Genomic DNA, 15490 nt, shown 5'->3' on the forward strand with positions numbered 1-15490 from the left:
CCATTACTAGCAGGGATGTGCATTTTTGGAAATTTCAGTTCAGTTTCCCTCTTAAAACGCAGTTGTTGATTCGTTTATTGTTTTTGTTTTTACAAAATGGAGGCTACTGAGAAAATTCTGGATACGATCAGATGATCTCAAATGCAGCAGTACAGAGCCCTGAGGGGACTATTTTCTAAATCCCACCCCCTCCCCGCCTCGCACTACCAATACGTTTCTTGCATGTGTTATCCCGCTCCCACCCGTAACAACCTCAGATCTCACAAAATACCACGATACCCCATCCTATTAAAAAAACAAAAACAAAACAGTTGATTAATATATTATAAACCTAATTATTAGACACAATTTTTCCCACTAAAATGAGTCCCCACAGAAATCCACGGTAAAATTTCCTAAAATCTGCAAAGAAAAAACTTTTTACTGAAAAACAGTGTAAATCTGGTATTTTGATAACATCTAAACCAAGGTAGCCCTTCAGATGTTTAATTAATAAACAAATGTAATATGTTGATCTAAATAAAAAAAGTAGACAAGCACATACATTTTTACCACACTTCACACGTTTTGCAACAGAAAAGCCTCCTGCATGTTTTATTTAGAGCTATGGACTGTGGTGGTGGTGTTTTTTTAATGCCGACCTTGCTATCTGGTCACCTCAGTTGCCAATGTTTGAGAAACAGAGCGTTCTAGGCTAACACCACGCACTGAATTGTTCTTGTCACATCTCATTCATTGTAAAGAAATGGTTGGAAACTCTGATCCAATCAGAAACCATCTCTTTTGTTTCTATTACACATAATATGTATTTTATGTATCTATGGTAATTGCTACCTTCTTATACCGTAAAACGTTTTTTTAAGACATTTCCACCACATTTTGAATTGACTCTAATCAATCGGATACGATTGAACATTGTGGGCAGAGGCTAATTCCGTGATTGTTTTTAAATCGTGGAAGCATGGAGGGACTATTAAACATTATTTACTTAAGCCATGTAGAAAAATGCTTTAGACATCCAATCTCATTCTATCACTTTCATAAATTTAGTTAAGCATTAAAATGTAAAAGAAAAACATGCTTTATGTTTTCAGAACTTTGAAACATACCATGCATCGTTGACTACAGCTGAAAATGTATTCCAAATATCTGACTGTGTTTTCTTCTCGACTCTAGAGTTTATTGTATTAAAACAATACATACGGTTTTTAAGCTCCATTTTGGTTCCATTTTTTTCTTAAAAAAATTAAACGGTTAACCATAAATCTCTAATTGAATCCTTGCAATGAAAGACTATGCACGTGCATTTTCAACGTTCATCATCATTTTGTATTTTAAGTTCTTAAGACAATGTCCCAAGTCCCTGTATTCTACATGTAGTGTTTGATCAATGATATTTTATATAAAATAATTCAAATAATGGACCTTGTGTGATGGAATTCAAATGTCAGAACATGGTGTGTAAAAACTACTGACAATATTAATGAAGCTCAGATATGATTCTTCATCTCGAGGATTCAGTTACTGGATTAGTCACGCAGGAACCTCTCTGCTGTTTCTTTTAGTGCTTCTATTTGTATGTCTGCTTTTCGTGCTTCTTCTCGTGTTCTTTCCTCTATTTCTTTATCTAGTTCGTCTAGTGCTATTGCTTTTTCTTTTGTTTCTTTTGCTATCCTTCGTTCTGCTGCTTTTGATCCAACAGCTGCTGCTGCTGCTTCTCCTGCTTTCACTGCTAATTCTTTTGCTCCTACTAGTGCTCCTCCTACGAGTCCTACTACTACTCCTACTGGTGCTGCTGCTGTTCCTAATACTCCTCCCACTACTGCTCCTCCTTTTCCTGCTGCTTCTTCTCCTAATTCCGAACCTACTACTGGTCCTGCTACTGCTCCTGCTGCTGCTCCTCCTACTGCCCCTGCTACTAGCCCTGCTACTGCTCCTGCTGCTCCTGCTACTAGTCCCAGCAGAACTTTTCCTATTTTTACTCCCAGAGAAATTTGTTCTGTAACATTAGAGGATATTTCTGCCATTCTTCTGGCATACTTTTCCATTGCTTCCTGCTTTATCTCATTTATTCTGTTCCTCTTTTCCTCTAGCACTTTCTCTATCTTTTCCTCCAGCTCTTTTTCTCTCTGTTTCATCTCTTCCTCTTTTTTTTGTTGTTCCTCAATCTGTGTCTTTCTTCTTTCTTCATACTCGTCCCTCATTCTTTTCCTCTTTTCCTCCAGCTCTTTTTCTCTCTGTTTCATCTCTTCCTCTTTTTTTTGTTGTTCCTCAATCTGTGTCTTTCTTCTTTCTTCATACTCGTCCCTCATTCTTTTCCTCTTTTCCTCCAGCTCTTTTTCTCTCTGTTTCATCTCTTCTCTTTTTTGTTGTTCCTCAATTCTGTCTTCATTCTCCACTGACTTTCTTTTGTACTCTTTCTCCAGCTCTCTTGTCCTCTTTTCCTCCAGCTCTTTTTCTCTCTGTTTCATCTTTTCCTCTTTTTTTTGTTGTTCCTCAATCTGTGTCTTTCTTCTTTCTTCATACTCGTCCCTCATTATTTTCCTCTTTTCCTCCAGCTCTTTTTCTCTCTGTTTCATTTCTTCTTCTCTTTTTTGCTGTTCCTCAATATCTTTCTTCATTCTTTCCACTGACTTTCTTTTGTACTCTTTCTCCAGCTCTCTTGTCCTTTTTTCCTCCAGTTCTTTTTCTCTCAGCTTCATCTCTTTGTCTCTTGCTTGTTGTTCCTCAAGCTCTTTCTTCAATCTTTCCACTTTCTTTATTTTGTACTCTTCCTCCATCCTTTTCCTCTCTTTCTCCAGTTCCTTTTCTTTCTCTCTCATCTCTTCTTCTCTTTTTTGTTGCTCTTCCTGCTCTTTCTTTTTTCTTTCTTCATTCTTTCTCTCAAACTTTTCTTTCATTATTTTCCTCTCTTCCTCTAGCTGTCTTTTAATCTTGTCCTCCTCCTCCTTTTCTCTCAGTTTCCTCTCTCCTTCTCTTTGTTTTCCTCCCTCTTCCAGCTCCCTCATTATCCTCCCCTGCTCTCGTCTGATCACTGCTTCTGCTCTCCGGTACATCTCATTGGTGTAGCAGCCATCTCCATTAGACTTCACCATGCTGTCTATCTTCTCCAGTAGCTCAGTGACCTGGGTGCGGTCTTTCAGGTTTTCATTGTTCAAGGTGTGATACCGGTCCTCACACTTCTTCTTAACTAGCTTTTTGAGGTCCTTGTCCTCCTCTAGAAATGTTTCAATTGTCTTGCCTTTCAGTTTGTCTGCATGAGTGAAAAGCACCATTGTGTACTTTGCTGCCTCCTGCCCAAAGATCTCCTGGATCAGCTTCACTGCTTTCTTCTCTTCCTTTGTGAATCGATCAACCTTTATCACCAGGAGGAAAGCGTGGGGTCCTGGGGCAGACAGGGCGATGCTCATAGTGATCTCTTTTCTTATATCTTCTTGCGAGAGAGCGGTGTCATACAAGCCTGGCACGTCAACCACTGACACGTGTCTGCCAGCCACCACCCCTTCTCCCTTCTCACACGTCCTTGTTATTGATTTGGCAGCAGCTTCAGATAGAAACATGTTTTTGCCCAGGATGGTGTTTCCAGTGGCACTCTTACCATTACCAGTCTTCCCAACCATCACCAGCCTCAGCTTCCTGTTTTCAGATGCTGCTGCTGCTGCTGCTGCTGCTGCAAAAAAAAGTTAAATTTCCAGGGATGGTACTGGACCAACTGAGAACATTTTTTTCTTGTAAACCATGATTGCACTTTTCAGTTACTCAGTATTACTTTAATGTAGACAAATGTTAGAATATGAGAGCATGGGGCTACCAAGTGGTGCATTCAGTAAAGGCGCTCCATGTGGAATGCAGGATGTGCCCTATAGCCTGGAGAGCGCGTGTTCATGTCCAGTCTATGTCACTGCCGACCGTGACTGGGAGTTCCCAGGGTGCATCGCCCAGGGAGGGTGGGTTTAGGTCGGCCAGAGTACCCTTGGCTAACCGCGCACCAGCAACCCCTGTAGTCTGGCGGGGCACCTGCAGGCTGGCTGGACCAATTATTATCAGGGCAATTTGTCTCCAGGACTAATTATCAGGGGTGCCAATTGTCAGCAGGACCAATTGTCGGGAATTAATTTTCTCAGGGCCAAATGTCACAGACCCCTAAAATATAATACATTGAAGGATACCTGCCCAACAGTTATGTATTTTAGTGTTTGGCAAAAACAACATTCCTGATTTGTATTTTTTTATTTTGTTGAGTAGAGAATTTATTATTGATTGCCTTTGAAATGACACTCCAATACAACCTGCCTTTTCAAACACAAATCTGTTTCAATGTTGATGGCATTCCTTCATGCAGAAATAGCTCCTTCAATTGGAGGAAAAAATCTTCAATCACACAGTACAGAGGTTAACACCATTGAGCGCAGGCTGCAGCATTGACATTCTAACAGCAGTATCCTGCAATTTTCGTAGATTAAGGCTTGTCATGGTTACTATACAACCATGTTCTTTCTTTTAGAGTGTCAAATATACAATCATTTGGCAAAGACATGACAAACGCATACTGTATATAACATCACAAATTGCCTGTAACCTATATTAGGTACTTGAGATTTCATTACAGTATATTAGTCCATGGGCCAGACCAGATATTAGTACAATCTGAGTTGGTAAAATCTCATTGTGTTTTTTGGAAAGGATCAATGTCTATGGAATATATTTTTCAAGATTTTCTTTTTTTTAATCAAGGGAGGCAAGACTTTGGAAATATTTCCAGCCTTGCTGGGTTTTTCTCGTTCTAATGTAAAGCCCTGCCCATTGAGTGATTTATGGCCCAACAAGCCCCACCCCTTCCGGTGATGCACTTTCAAAACAATAAGCTTTTTATAGATTCAAGGCTCTTCATATATATATATATATCTATATATATATATATATATATATCTTAATATATATATATATATTATGCACACATACAAAGGTTTTAGGGAAATATGAAAATAAAACATTAGAAGAGCCAATCAAACTGTTTACATGTTTGTATACAAACTGTATACATATACAGCTGTATACATGTTTCACCCTTTTTGGGGCTCATCAGTACAGCACAACTGTGCTTCGAGATCAGAAAGGCTCAGGAGAGTAAGTAAAAACAAGTAGCTTTCAGTTAAGGTGAATGAAAGCAATACATTTAAAAACAATGTGTTGTAGGGAAATATGCAAATAAAGCATTACTTATCTAGAAGTAGCCATATTATCTGCTTATAAACGGCTCTGCGAAAAATTCTTCAAACAGCACAGTTTAAAAAAGCCTTTACTGTAGCATGATAATTGTATCTTTTAGGGTACTCCATACAGCCAATAATAGTCAGAATCACTATTAAACCATTAGGTTACCATGCTTAACTATTCTTTCGTTTCAGGGTTGTGGTGTGTTTTTTTAACAATATATAGTTTTGATTTGCAATATTTACCAAGTAGAAACCCAGTTAGAACGACCTTGAATACACAAATTCTCCTTCTTGAGAATCGCAAATAGGAGAATATATTTGAAAATCGCATAATATCTCCTCAAATGTTTGAGTATAGAGCCCAATGTATGAAATCTAGCAAAAACTGGGTTGCAATTTCATATATAAATGACCACATCTCATTTCCAAGATTGTATTCTGATGGCTGTTAATAGTTTGGTCATGTATTCCCCTGGTCTAGCAACACTATTCAGTGTGCAATGACAGTCAGAAAAGTCCAGACCTGCCCATCATAATGCCTATCCAGCTGCAAATAAGTCGCTGTATAGAAAATAAATCTAATTGTTTATTAATAAGTAAATAACTTTATTTTCACATCCTGTGCAGCCGGGAGAACCAGAAAATAAGTATAAAACTCAAATCTGTGTGTCTCATAATTGTGTTACTTACAATCTGAGGGTGGCTTTTGACATTCCTGGATTAGAAGAATCTTGTTTTTTTCTACCATGCTGTCTATTTTCTCCAGTAGCTCATTGACCTGGGTGCGGTCCTGCATGTTATCATTGTTGAAGACGTGGTACCTGTTTCCAAACTTCTTAACAAGCTGCTGGAATTCCTTATTTTCTTTTATGAACTCCTCAATCGGTGTGCCTTTCAGTTCATCCCCACGTGTGAAAAGCAGGATGGTTTTCTTCACAACTTCCTCACCAAACTTCTCCTGCAGCAGGTCTACTGTTTTCTTTTTTTCCCCTGCCATTTGTCCCAGCTGCATCACCAGGAGGAAAGCGTGGGGTTCAGGAGCAGAGAGATCAAGACATTTCAGAATCTCCTGTTCAGCTGCCTTAGGGGTCTGTGTGTCAGAGATGCCCGGTGTGTCAATCACAGCTACAGGCCTCCCAGCAGCTTCCCCTGTCCTCTTCTCACACGCCTTCGTCACCAAACCAGCAGAAAACTTGGATAAAAACACCTTCTTGCCAAGGATTGTGTTTCCTGCTGCACTCTTCCCAGCTCCAGTCATCCCAACCAGAACAAGCCTCAACATTCTGACTGAAAGAAGAAAAAAATGGAAAATCAGCATTGTGTACTTAGGTCCTCAAATTCACTTTCAGATTAATTTAACAAGTTGTTATTATTTGATTTCTTAGCAGACAAGTAATATTATTTGTGCCTATAAACTTAAAAATAAAACAAATAAATCTATTTGTTAGGCGGTTAAACGAGGCAGTCTTCCCAGTGACAGCGTGTGGAAGCGACAGTGAGTGGGAGAAGTACAGGCGTGGAAAAGTACAGAGCAGTTTAGAAGCAGTAAGGAGAAATTGCATCTTTAATTGCTTTAATCAGAAAACACAGGACATTGGGGAAACACAGCAGCAGCTCAAAGTCAAACAGCTGCGTGTGTTTTTCTGATAACAAACAAGCTGAAATTCGGGGCAGCTGATTCAAATTCAGCGCCGTTCTGAGACACGGGCGAGGGAAGGAGTCAACAGCACAGCAGAACAACGCAGTTAAACGAGGCAGTCTTCCCAGCAACAGCGAGTAGAAGCGACAGCGAGTAGGAGAAGTACAGGCGTGGAAAAGTACAGAGCAGTTTAGAAGCAGTTTGAAAGCAGGTTGACGGCTGCAGAAGAAACTAAACTTAAAAAAAAAAAACCTCAACATGGTCTTCAAGCCAGTAATCTGTGACACCTGCTTGATGTGGGAAATCCGAGAAAACCCAGCGGAGCTAAACCAAGTGTACGTAAAGTGCCGCGCGATCCAGGATTTGCATAAACTAGTAAGTATGCTAGAAATGGAGCTGGAAGAAGTGAGACAGCAACAGGATCTTGAGGAACTGGCACACCCACAATTCATGGAAGTCTGCATTACCCCTAACAGACTGAAAGCCAACAGGGAGATAGAAGGTCAGAACAGCTGGGTTCAGGTAGGCAGAAGCAGGGGAAAAAAGAAACTTCGTCAAACACAACCACCAGAAATCAAAACAACCAACAAATTTGAGTCACTTCAGAATTTTGATGAGCAGAACCAACAACAAGAGAACCAAAGGAACAACATCCAGGACCCTATTGACAGTGGTGACCAGACAGCAAAAGAAGGGAGGTCATGATTGTTGGGGACTCCATATTGAGAAACACAGCAAGTTCAATTCGCAGTTTGGACCCCTTTACTACAACAGTGTGCTGCCTTCCGGGAGCCTCGGTCAAGCACATCACTGAGAACGTGGACAGGCTCCTAGAACGAACAGGAGACGACCCGGTAGTAGTCGTCCACATCGGTACAAACAACATTGGAAGAGACAGACCAAAATCCCTGCAAAACAAATTCAGAGAGCTAGGAAGGAAATTAAAAGAGAAAACCAAAACTGTGGTATTTTCTGGTATACTACCGGCACCTTGCAAAGGACCATATGGACAGCTGGAAATAATTAATCAAAACGCATGGCTGAAGACGTGGTGCACACAGGAAGGCTTCACCTATCTTGATCATTGGACCACATTCTACAACGAGGACTATCTGTATAGACGGGATGGACTGCATTTAAATAACAAGGGAACCAGTCTACTTGGAGAAAAAATCCTCGAGCAGGTTCAGAAGCATTTAAACAAGAAAGGAAGGGGGAGAAATCAACAAAAAAACAGAAGGGAAACCGCATCAAAACAAGAACAACAACTCAGGTAAGACAACCATTAAATGTATTTATCTAAATGCTAGAAGTATCAGAAACAAAATTCTAGAACTTGAAGCTACTGCACTAACAAGTCACTATGATGTGATAGGTGTTAAATAAACGTGGTTGTCTGAGAGTGATGGGGACGAATATATTATTTGTGGGTATACACTGTATAGGAAAGACAGGCAGGACAGAAGAGGAGGAGGGGTAGCGCTATACATAAGAAACAGTCTTGAAGCCCAGGTGTTAAACCTGGACAAAGAAAATAAAACCGAATCAATATGGGTCAGAATAACAGACAAAAATTCAAAGGGCATAATAATAGGAGCATGCTATAGACCGCCAGATTCAGACGGTGAGCAAAATAATCTGTTATACAATGACATTAGAAATGCGTGTAGCAAAGGAGAAGCCATACTAATGGGGGATTTCAACTTCCCCCATATAAAATGGGAAAACCCGGTGGGTAGCGCGAAGGATGAAATAGAAATGGTGGAAATGACAAATGACTGCTTCCTAACACAATTTGTGAAGGCACCCACTAGAGGGGAGGCATGCCTTGATTTAGTCTTTTCAAATAACGAAGATAGAATAACTAAAACAGAGGTCAGAGAACCACTGGCAAACTCAGACCACAACATGGTCTCATTTGAAGTGTTTTTTAAAACCCCAAAAGTAATGACTAAAGCTAAGGTTTACAATTTTAGAAAAGCAAACTATGAAAGTATGAAACAGAGACTAACAGAAGTAGATTGGAGTAAAATAGAGAAAACACCCACAGAAGAAGGATGGTTGTTCTTCAAAAATGTAGTACTAGAGGCGCAAAACAATTACATCCCTAAAGTAGACAAATCTAAATGTAAAACTAAATTGCCAAAATGGTTTAATAGATCAATTTAAAAAAATATTCAGCGAAAAAAGGCACTTTATAGAGCATTAAAAAAGGACCAAAAAGAAAGTACACAGAAAGAGTACACAGAACTGCAAACGCAAGTCAAAAGGAAGTTAGAAAGGCCAAGAGAGAAATAGAAATGAACATTGCTAAGGGAGCTAAAACCAATTCCAAAATGTTTTTCCAATATTACAACAGCAAGCGAACATTCAAAGAGGAGATTAAATGTTTAAGAGATACAAATGGCAAAATCGTAGAGGAAGAAAAAAAAAAGCAAATATATTAAATGATTACTTTTCACAAGTTTTTACAAAGGAAGATACTGACAACATGCCCCACATGTCATCCAGTTCCTATCCAGTTTTAAATAACTTTAGCATAACTGAGGCAGAAGTGTTAAAGGGACTAGGAGCTCTTAAAATAAACAAATCCCCTGGGCCGGATGAGATCCTCCCAGTAGTACTCAAAGAAATGAAAGAAGTAATTTACAAACCGCTAACCAAGATCATGCAGCAGTCTCTTGACACAGGGGTGGGGTACCGACAGACTGGAAAATTGAAAACGTAATACCGATCCACAAAAAGGGAAACAAAACTGAACCAGTTAACTAAGACCAGTAAGCCTGACTTCTATTATATGCAAACTTATGGAAACTATAATAAGATCCAAAATGGAAAATTACCTATATGGTAACAGGGTCCTGGGAGACAGTCAACATGGTTTTAGGAAAGGGAGATCATGTCTAACTAACTTGCTTGATTTTTTTGAGGATGCAACATCGATAATGGATAATTGCAAAGCATATGACATGGTTTATTTAGATTTCCAGAAAGCTTTTGACAAAGTCCTGCACAAAAGATTAATTCTCAAACTGAACACAGTTGGAATTCAAGGAAACACATGTACATGGATTAGGGAGTGGTTAACATGTAGAAAACAGAAAGTACTGATTAGAGGAAAAACCTCAGAATGGAGTGTGGTAACCAGTGGTGTACCACAGGGATCAGTATTAGGTCCTCTGCTATTCCTAATCTACATTAATGATTTAGATTCTGGCATAGTAAGCAAACTTGTTAAATTTGCAGACGACACAAAAGTAGGAGGAGAGGCAAACACTGTTGCAGCAGCAAAGGTCATTCAAAATGATCTAGACAAGATTCAGAACTGGGCAGACACAGGGCAAATGACATTTAATAGAGAAAAGTGTAAGGTACTGCACGCAGGAAATAAAAATGTACATTATAAATATCATATGGGAGATATTGAAATTGGAGAAGGAATCTATGAAAAAGACCTAGGAGTTTTTGTTGACTCAGAAATGTCTTCATCTAGACAATGTGGGGAAGCTATAAAAAAAGGCTAACAAGATGCTCGGATACATTGTTAAAAGTGTTGAATTTAAATCAAGGGAAGTAATGTTAAAACTGTACAATGTACTAGTAAGACCTCATCTTGAATATTGTCTGCAGTTCTGGTCACCTCGCTATAAAAAAGATATTGCTGCTTTAGAAAGAGTGCAAAGAAGAGCGACCAGAATTATTCCGGGCATAAAAGGCATGTCATATGCAGAAAGGCTAAAATAATTGAATCTGTTCAGTCTTGAACAAAGAAGACTACGTGGCGACCTAATTCAAGCATTCAAAATTCTAAAAGGTATTGACAGTGTCGACCCAAGGGACTTTTTCAGCCTGAAAAAAGAAACAAGGACCAGGGGTCACAAATGGAGATTAGAAAAAGGGGCATTCAGAACAGAAAATAGGAGACACTTTTTTACACAGAGAATTGTGAGGGTCTGGAATCAACTCCCCAGTAATGTTGTTGAAGCTGACACCCTGGGATCCTTCAAGAAGCTGCTTGATGAGATTCTGGGATCAATAAACTACTACCTTTTGTAACCCTAACCCTAACCCTAACCTCCTCTCGTTTGTAAACTTTGTTATGTTCTTATGTTCTTATTCTAAGACTGTTGCAGGACACGTTATGTAAATCAGTGATTTTCAACCTTTTGATCTCAAGTTTCCAGCAGGGACCACCATGTGTACCAGTAACTATGTGCAATTTTAAACTGCTGTTGTAAAACCGAGACCTACCCCTTCATAATCAGGTTTGTTGTCAGTACTCACTCGTTTGTTGCCTCATTATGCTGAGTGGTTTGTCTATGCAGCTGATGATTGAATGTAATATTTTGCAAAGGTTGTATATTGAATTGGTGAATGCACCTTTATTGTGTCCAGTTGTAATGTGAGAACAGCTTGCTGCAGCTGTCTAGTGTCATTTTCCTCTTCCTCCTTTCATACGTGACTTTGCATTGGCTCCCTCTGGGGGTAAGTGAGCCTGTGGCAGAGCAATGCTCTGCCATTTAGAAATTGGCAGGGTTGGGGTTAATTTCCCCTACCTGCCTGGGTTTATTATGTTCAGGTGGCTGGGGTTGATTAGTTGATTAAATGATTAACTTAATTAACGATCAATCAGCACCCAGCCACCTGACATAAAAGGAGGCCTCTGCTTCTCATTGGGGAGGAGGGAGTTGAGGAAGCAGGTTGGTGGTTGTTGCCCAGCCTGGAAATCTTTATTTTGCCCTTGTGCACTTTTATTTGTGTTAATTTATAATAAAAGTATCTATAATTTATTTGAATTACAGTCTGTCTCTGGACCTCTATCCACTCACCAGCCTGCCACAGAGCCTCACTTCTCTGACCTTCGGTGAAGCTGCGCTTCCTTGTCCCTAGTAAGGTGAGGTTCTCACCATGAGAGTCAGAGGGGACCCCTGTAACTCATGCGCTTATCTTACCTCACCTCACCGCAGTGAGGCTCTCTCCTGTATTTACATTTTGGGACGTAGCCCACTTTAATCTTTCAGTGCTTGAGTCCCAACTAACTGTTCTATTCTGTTCTTTACATGTACCCTGTGGGACGTCCCTTCAATCCTGGCTTCGGAGACCGCAGTCTCACCTCATCGGTCAGGGAACACTATTATATTCCTTCATTCCAGGCCTCAGCAGAGACCTGTTCTTCCCCATAGGGCGACTCTGCTGCAGAGGAGTTCTCTTCTGTTTTCAGATCCCCAAGGCCGCAGTCTCCGATACCAAGCCCTTTCCTCCACAGAGGATGGCTTCCTGATGGGGATCTCTGTCCTATCCTGACCAGTCTATTCAGAAGTTGGGCCGCAGTCCACTTTTCTAAATCGGACCCCTTCGCCTGTTACTGTCGCATTAACACCTTATTTCTGTTTTCCCTGTCCTGCACTATAGTCTAGCATGCGCCCTGTGAATTGCTTTTAAAGGGGGATGCAGCATGTCCCTAAAAAACAGCTGTCAAAATATTTTGTTTGTTGTTGCATTTGTAACCATTTTAGTCACAATCTGGAGCCCAGCATTATAAATTCTCAGTTCTCTGTGATTCAGTGATACAAACAGATTGATACTTTACGATGGTGTGATTAAGGGAGCATTGTTTTTTGAGAAATCATATCATGATGGAGAATGTCTGTGTGTACAAGTGGCAAGCCTGTCGTGTACCAATAAAGGTTTGTGTACCACAGGTCGAAACTACTTGAAGGGTATCCAGTCAAGAGGATTTGTTCTTCTGTGAAGTTTCTGCATTTGTTTTCTATAAAAGTCAACACATTATATAGCAAATCTAATTGCACATAAAAATAAATTTTAATGCTTAATGGCTTCTGATTTGTCATAACCAATATACAGAATATCATATTTATTTCTCTTTCACTAATATTTGTACAAAGAAAACCTATCATATAAATATCCTGTGATTAGAAACATGATAACTCTGATGATGGGTAGCGCGTCTTTGCAAATGAAGTAGCTTAAAGTTAACCACTATTATAAAAAAATATAATATGATCTAATAAAAAGTGTTATTAAAATTATAACAATGTTTTTTTTTTTATTTTAACCACATATAATAAAGATCCTGACAACATTTTTAAAAGTAAAGCAATTTATTAGACACAGAACACAGCCTGTTCTGAATTAAAGCTCACAGACAGAAAATGGAGACGGCTTAACCTTGGCTTTGCTTTTAAATTTTAAAATTTGTGTGTGCGCAGAAAGGCTCAAAAGGGCAAATGCTAGCTTATTTACCACCTAACTTATTTCTTGTGACACAGGTATATCCACGGCTGTCTGGTCCTCGGGGAGTGTGAATGTAGTGGTATGTCAGTGCTGTCTGGTCCTCAGGGAGTGTGAATGTAGTGGTATCTCAGTGCTGTCTGGTCTTTGGGGAGTGTGCATGTAGTGGTATGTCAGCGCTGTCTTGGCCTCAGGGAGTGTGAATGTAGTGGTATGTCAGTGCTGTCTGGTCCTCGGGGAGTGTGAATGTAGTGGTATGTCAGTACTGTCTGGTCCTCGGGGAGTGTGAATGTAGTGGTATGTCAGTGCTGTCTGATCCTCAGGAAGTGTGAATGTAGTGGTATCTCAGTGCTGTCTGGTCTTTGGGGAGTGTGAATGTAGTGGTATGTCAGTACTGTCTGGTCCTCGGGGAGTGTGAATGTAGTGGTATGTCAGTGCTGTCTGGTCCTCGGGGAGTGTGAATGTAGTGGTATGTCAGTGCTGTCTGGTCTTTGGGGAGTGTGAATGTAGTGGTATGTCAGTGCTGTCTGATCCTCAGGAAGTGTGAATGTAGTGGTATCTCAGTGCTGTCTGGTCTTTGGGGAGTGTGAATGTAGTGGTATGTCAGTGCTGTCTTGTCCTCAGGGAGTGTGAATGTAGTGGTATGACAGTACTGTCTGGTCCTCGGGGAGTGTGAATGTAGTGGTATGTCAGTGCTGTCTTGTCCTCAGGGAGTGTGAATGTAGTGGTATGTCAGTGCTGTCTGGTCCTCGGGGAGTGTGAATGTAGTGGTATGTCAGTGCTGTCTGGTCCTCAGGGAGTGTGAATGTAGTGGTATCTCAGTGCTGTCTGGTCCTTGGGGAGTGTGAATGTAGTGGTATGTCAGTACTGTCTGGTCCTCAGGGAGTGTGAATGTAGTGGTATGTCAGTGCTGTCTGGTCCTCGGGGAGTGTGAATGTAGTGGTATGTCAGTGCTGTCTGGTCCTTGGGGAGTGTGAATGTAGTGGTATGTCAGTGCTGTCTGGTCCTCAGGAAGTGTGAATGTAGTGGTATCTCAGTGCTGTCTGGTCCTTGGGGAGTGTGAATGTAGTGGTATGTCAGTGCTGTCTGGTCCTCAGGGAGTGTGAATGTAGTGGTATCTCAGTGCTGTCTGGTCCTCGGGGAGTGTGAATGTAGTGGTATGTCAGTACTGTCTGGTCCTCAGGGAGTGTGAATGTAGTGGTATCTCAGTGCTGTCTGGTCCTTGGGGAGTGTGAATGTAGTGGTATGTCAGTACTGTCTGGTCCTCGGGGAGTGTGAATGTAGTGGTATGTCAGTGCTGTCTGGTCCTCAGGGAGTGTGAATGTAGTGGTATGTCAGTGCTGTCTGGTCCTCGGGGAGTGTGAATGTAGTGGTATGTCAGTGCTGTCTGGTCCTCGGGGAGTGTGAATGTAGTGGTATGTCAGTGCTGTCTGGTCCTCAGGGAGTGTGAATGTAGTGGTATGTCAGTGCTGTCTGGTCCTCAGGGAGTGTGACTGTAGTGGTATCTCAGTGCTGTCTGGTCTTTGAGGAGTGTAAATGTAGTGGTATGTCAGTGCTGTCTGGTCCTCGGGGAGTGTGAATGTAGTGGTATGTCAGTGCTGTCTGGTCCTCGGGGAGTGTGAATGTAGTGGTATGTCAGTGCTGTCTGGTCCTCAGGGAGTGTGAATGTAGTGGTATGTCAGTGCTGTCTGGTCCTCGGGGAGTGTGAATGTAGTGGTATGTCAGTGCTGTCTGGTCCTCGGGGAGTGTGAATGTAGTGGTATGTCAGTACTGTCTGGTCCTCAGGGAGTGTGAATGTAGTGGTATGTCAGTGCTGTCAGGTCCTCAGGTCGTGTGACTGTAGTGGTATCTCAGTGCTGTCTGGTCCTCAGGGAGTGTGAATGTAGTGGTATCTCAGTGCTGTCAGGTCCTCAGGGAGTGTGACTGTAGTGGTATCTCAGTGCTGTCTGGTCTTTGAGGAGTGTAAATGTAGTGGTATGTCAGTGCTGTCTGGTCTTCAGGGAGTGTGAATGTAGTGGTATGTCAATGCTGTCTGGTCTGGTAAGTCTTGCAACTTTAAACCTTTGAAGCCTGTGCAGTAATGCTTGTAGTTTGTTAACCATAAATCAGAAATTAAAACCTAGTATACGTACAGAAAGGCATTAGTAGACCTTTGCTATTATATCATTTTGTTGTGGGATCTATTTTTATTTTTTCACATGGTACACGTCCCAACTTTTTCTTTTATATGTATAACAATAAAAACACATTTCTAGAACCTGCAAATTTCCACTTCTTTCCAAGCAATATAGAAAAAAAATAAGAGGGTGCCACGGCCAGCTTTTTACATGTTGTTTGGGATAGTTGGATGTGGCTTCATTCTGGGCTCTCGTTTCTTTTTACT

General features: G+C 40.9%; 1 protein-coding gene across 1 annotated transcript in view; it reads right to left on the reverse strand.

The window, feature by feature from the left end:
- Positions 1–395: 395 nt before the first annotated feature.
- The window catches only part of LOC121307886 (intracellular protein transport protein USO1-like), a 32073-nt gene continuing 16978 nt past the window's right edge, over positions 396–15490 (reverse strand). Inside the window, exons 3-5 of the mRNA XM_041240203.1 lie at positions 5907–6503; positions 2041–3661; positions 396–402 (exon numbers count right to left, since the gene is read on the reverse strand). Coding sequence (XP_041096137.1) covers positions 396–402; positions 2041–3661; positions 5907–6503 — 2225 coding nt within the window. The remainder of the gene's footprint in view (positions 403–2040; positions 3662–5906; positions 6504–15490) is intronic.

The sequence above is a fragment of the Polyodon spathula genome, chromosome 60, assembly GCF_017654505.1.
Source record: "Polyodon spathula isolate WHYD16114869_AA chromosome 60, ASM1765450v1, whole genome shotgun sequence".
NCBI lineage: Eukaryota > Metazoa > Chordata > Actinopteri > Acipenseriformes > Polyodontidae > Polyodon > Polyodon spathula.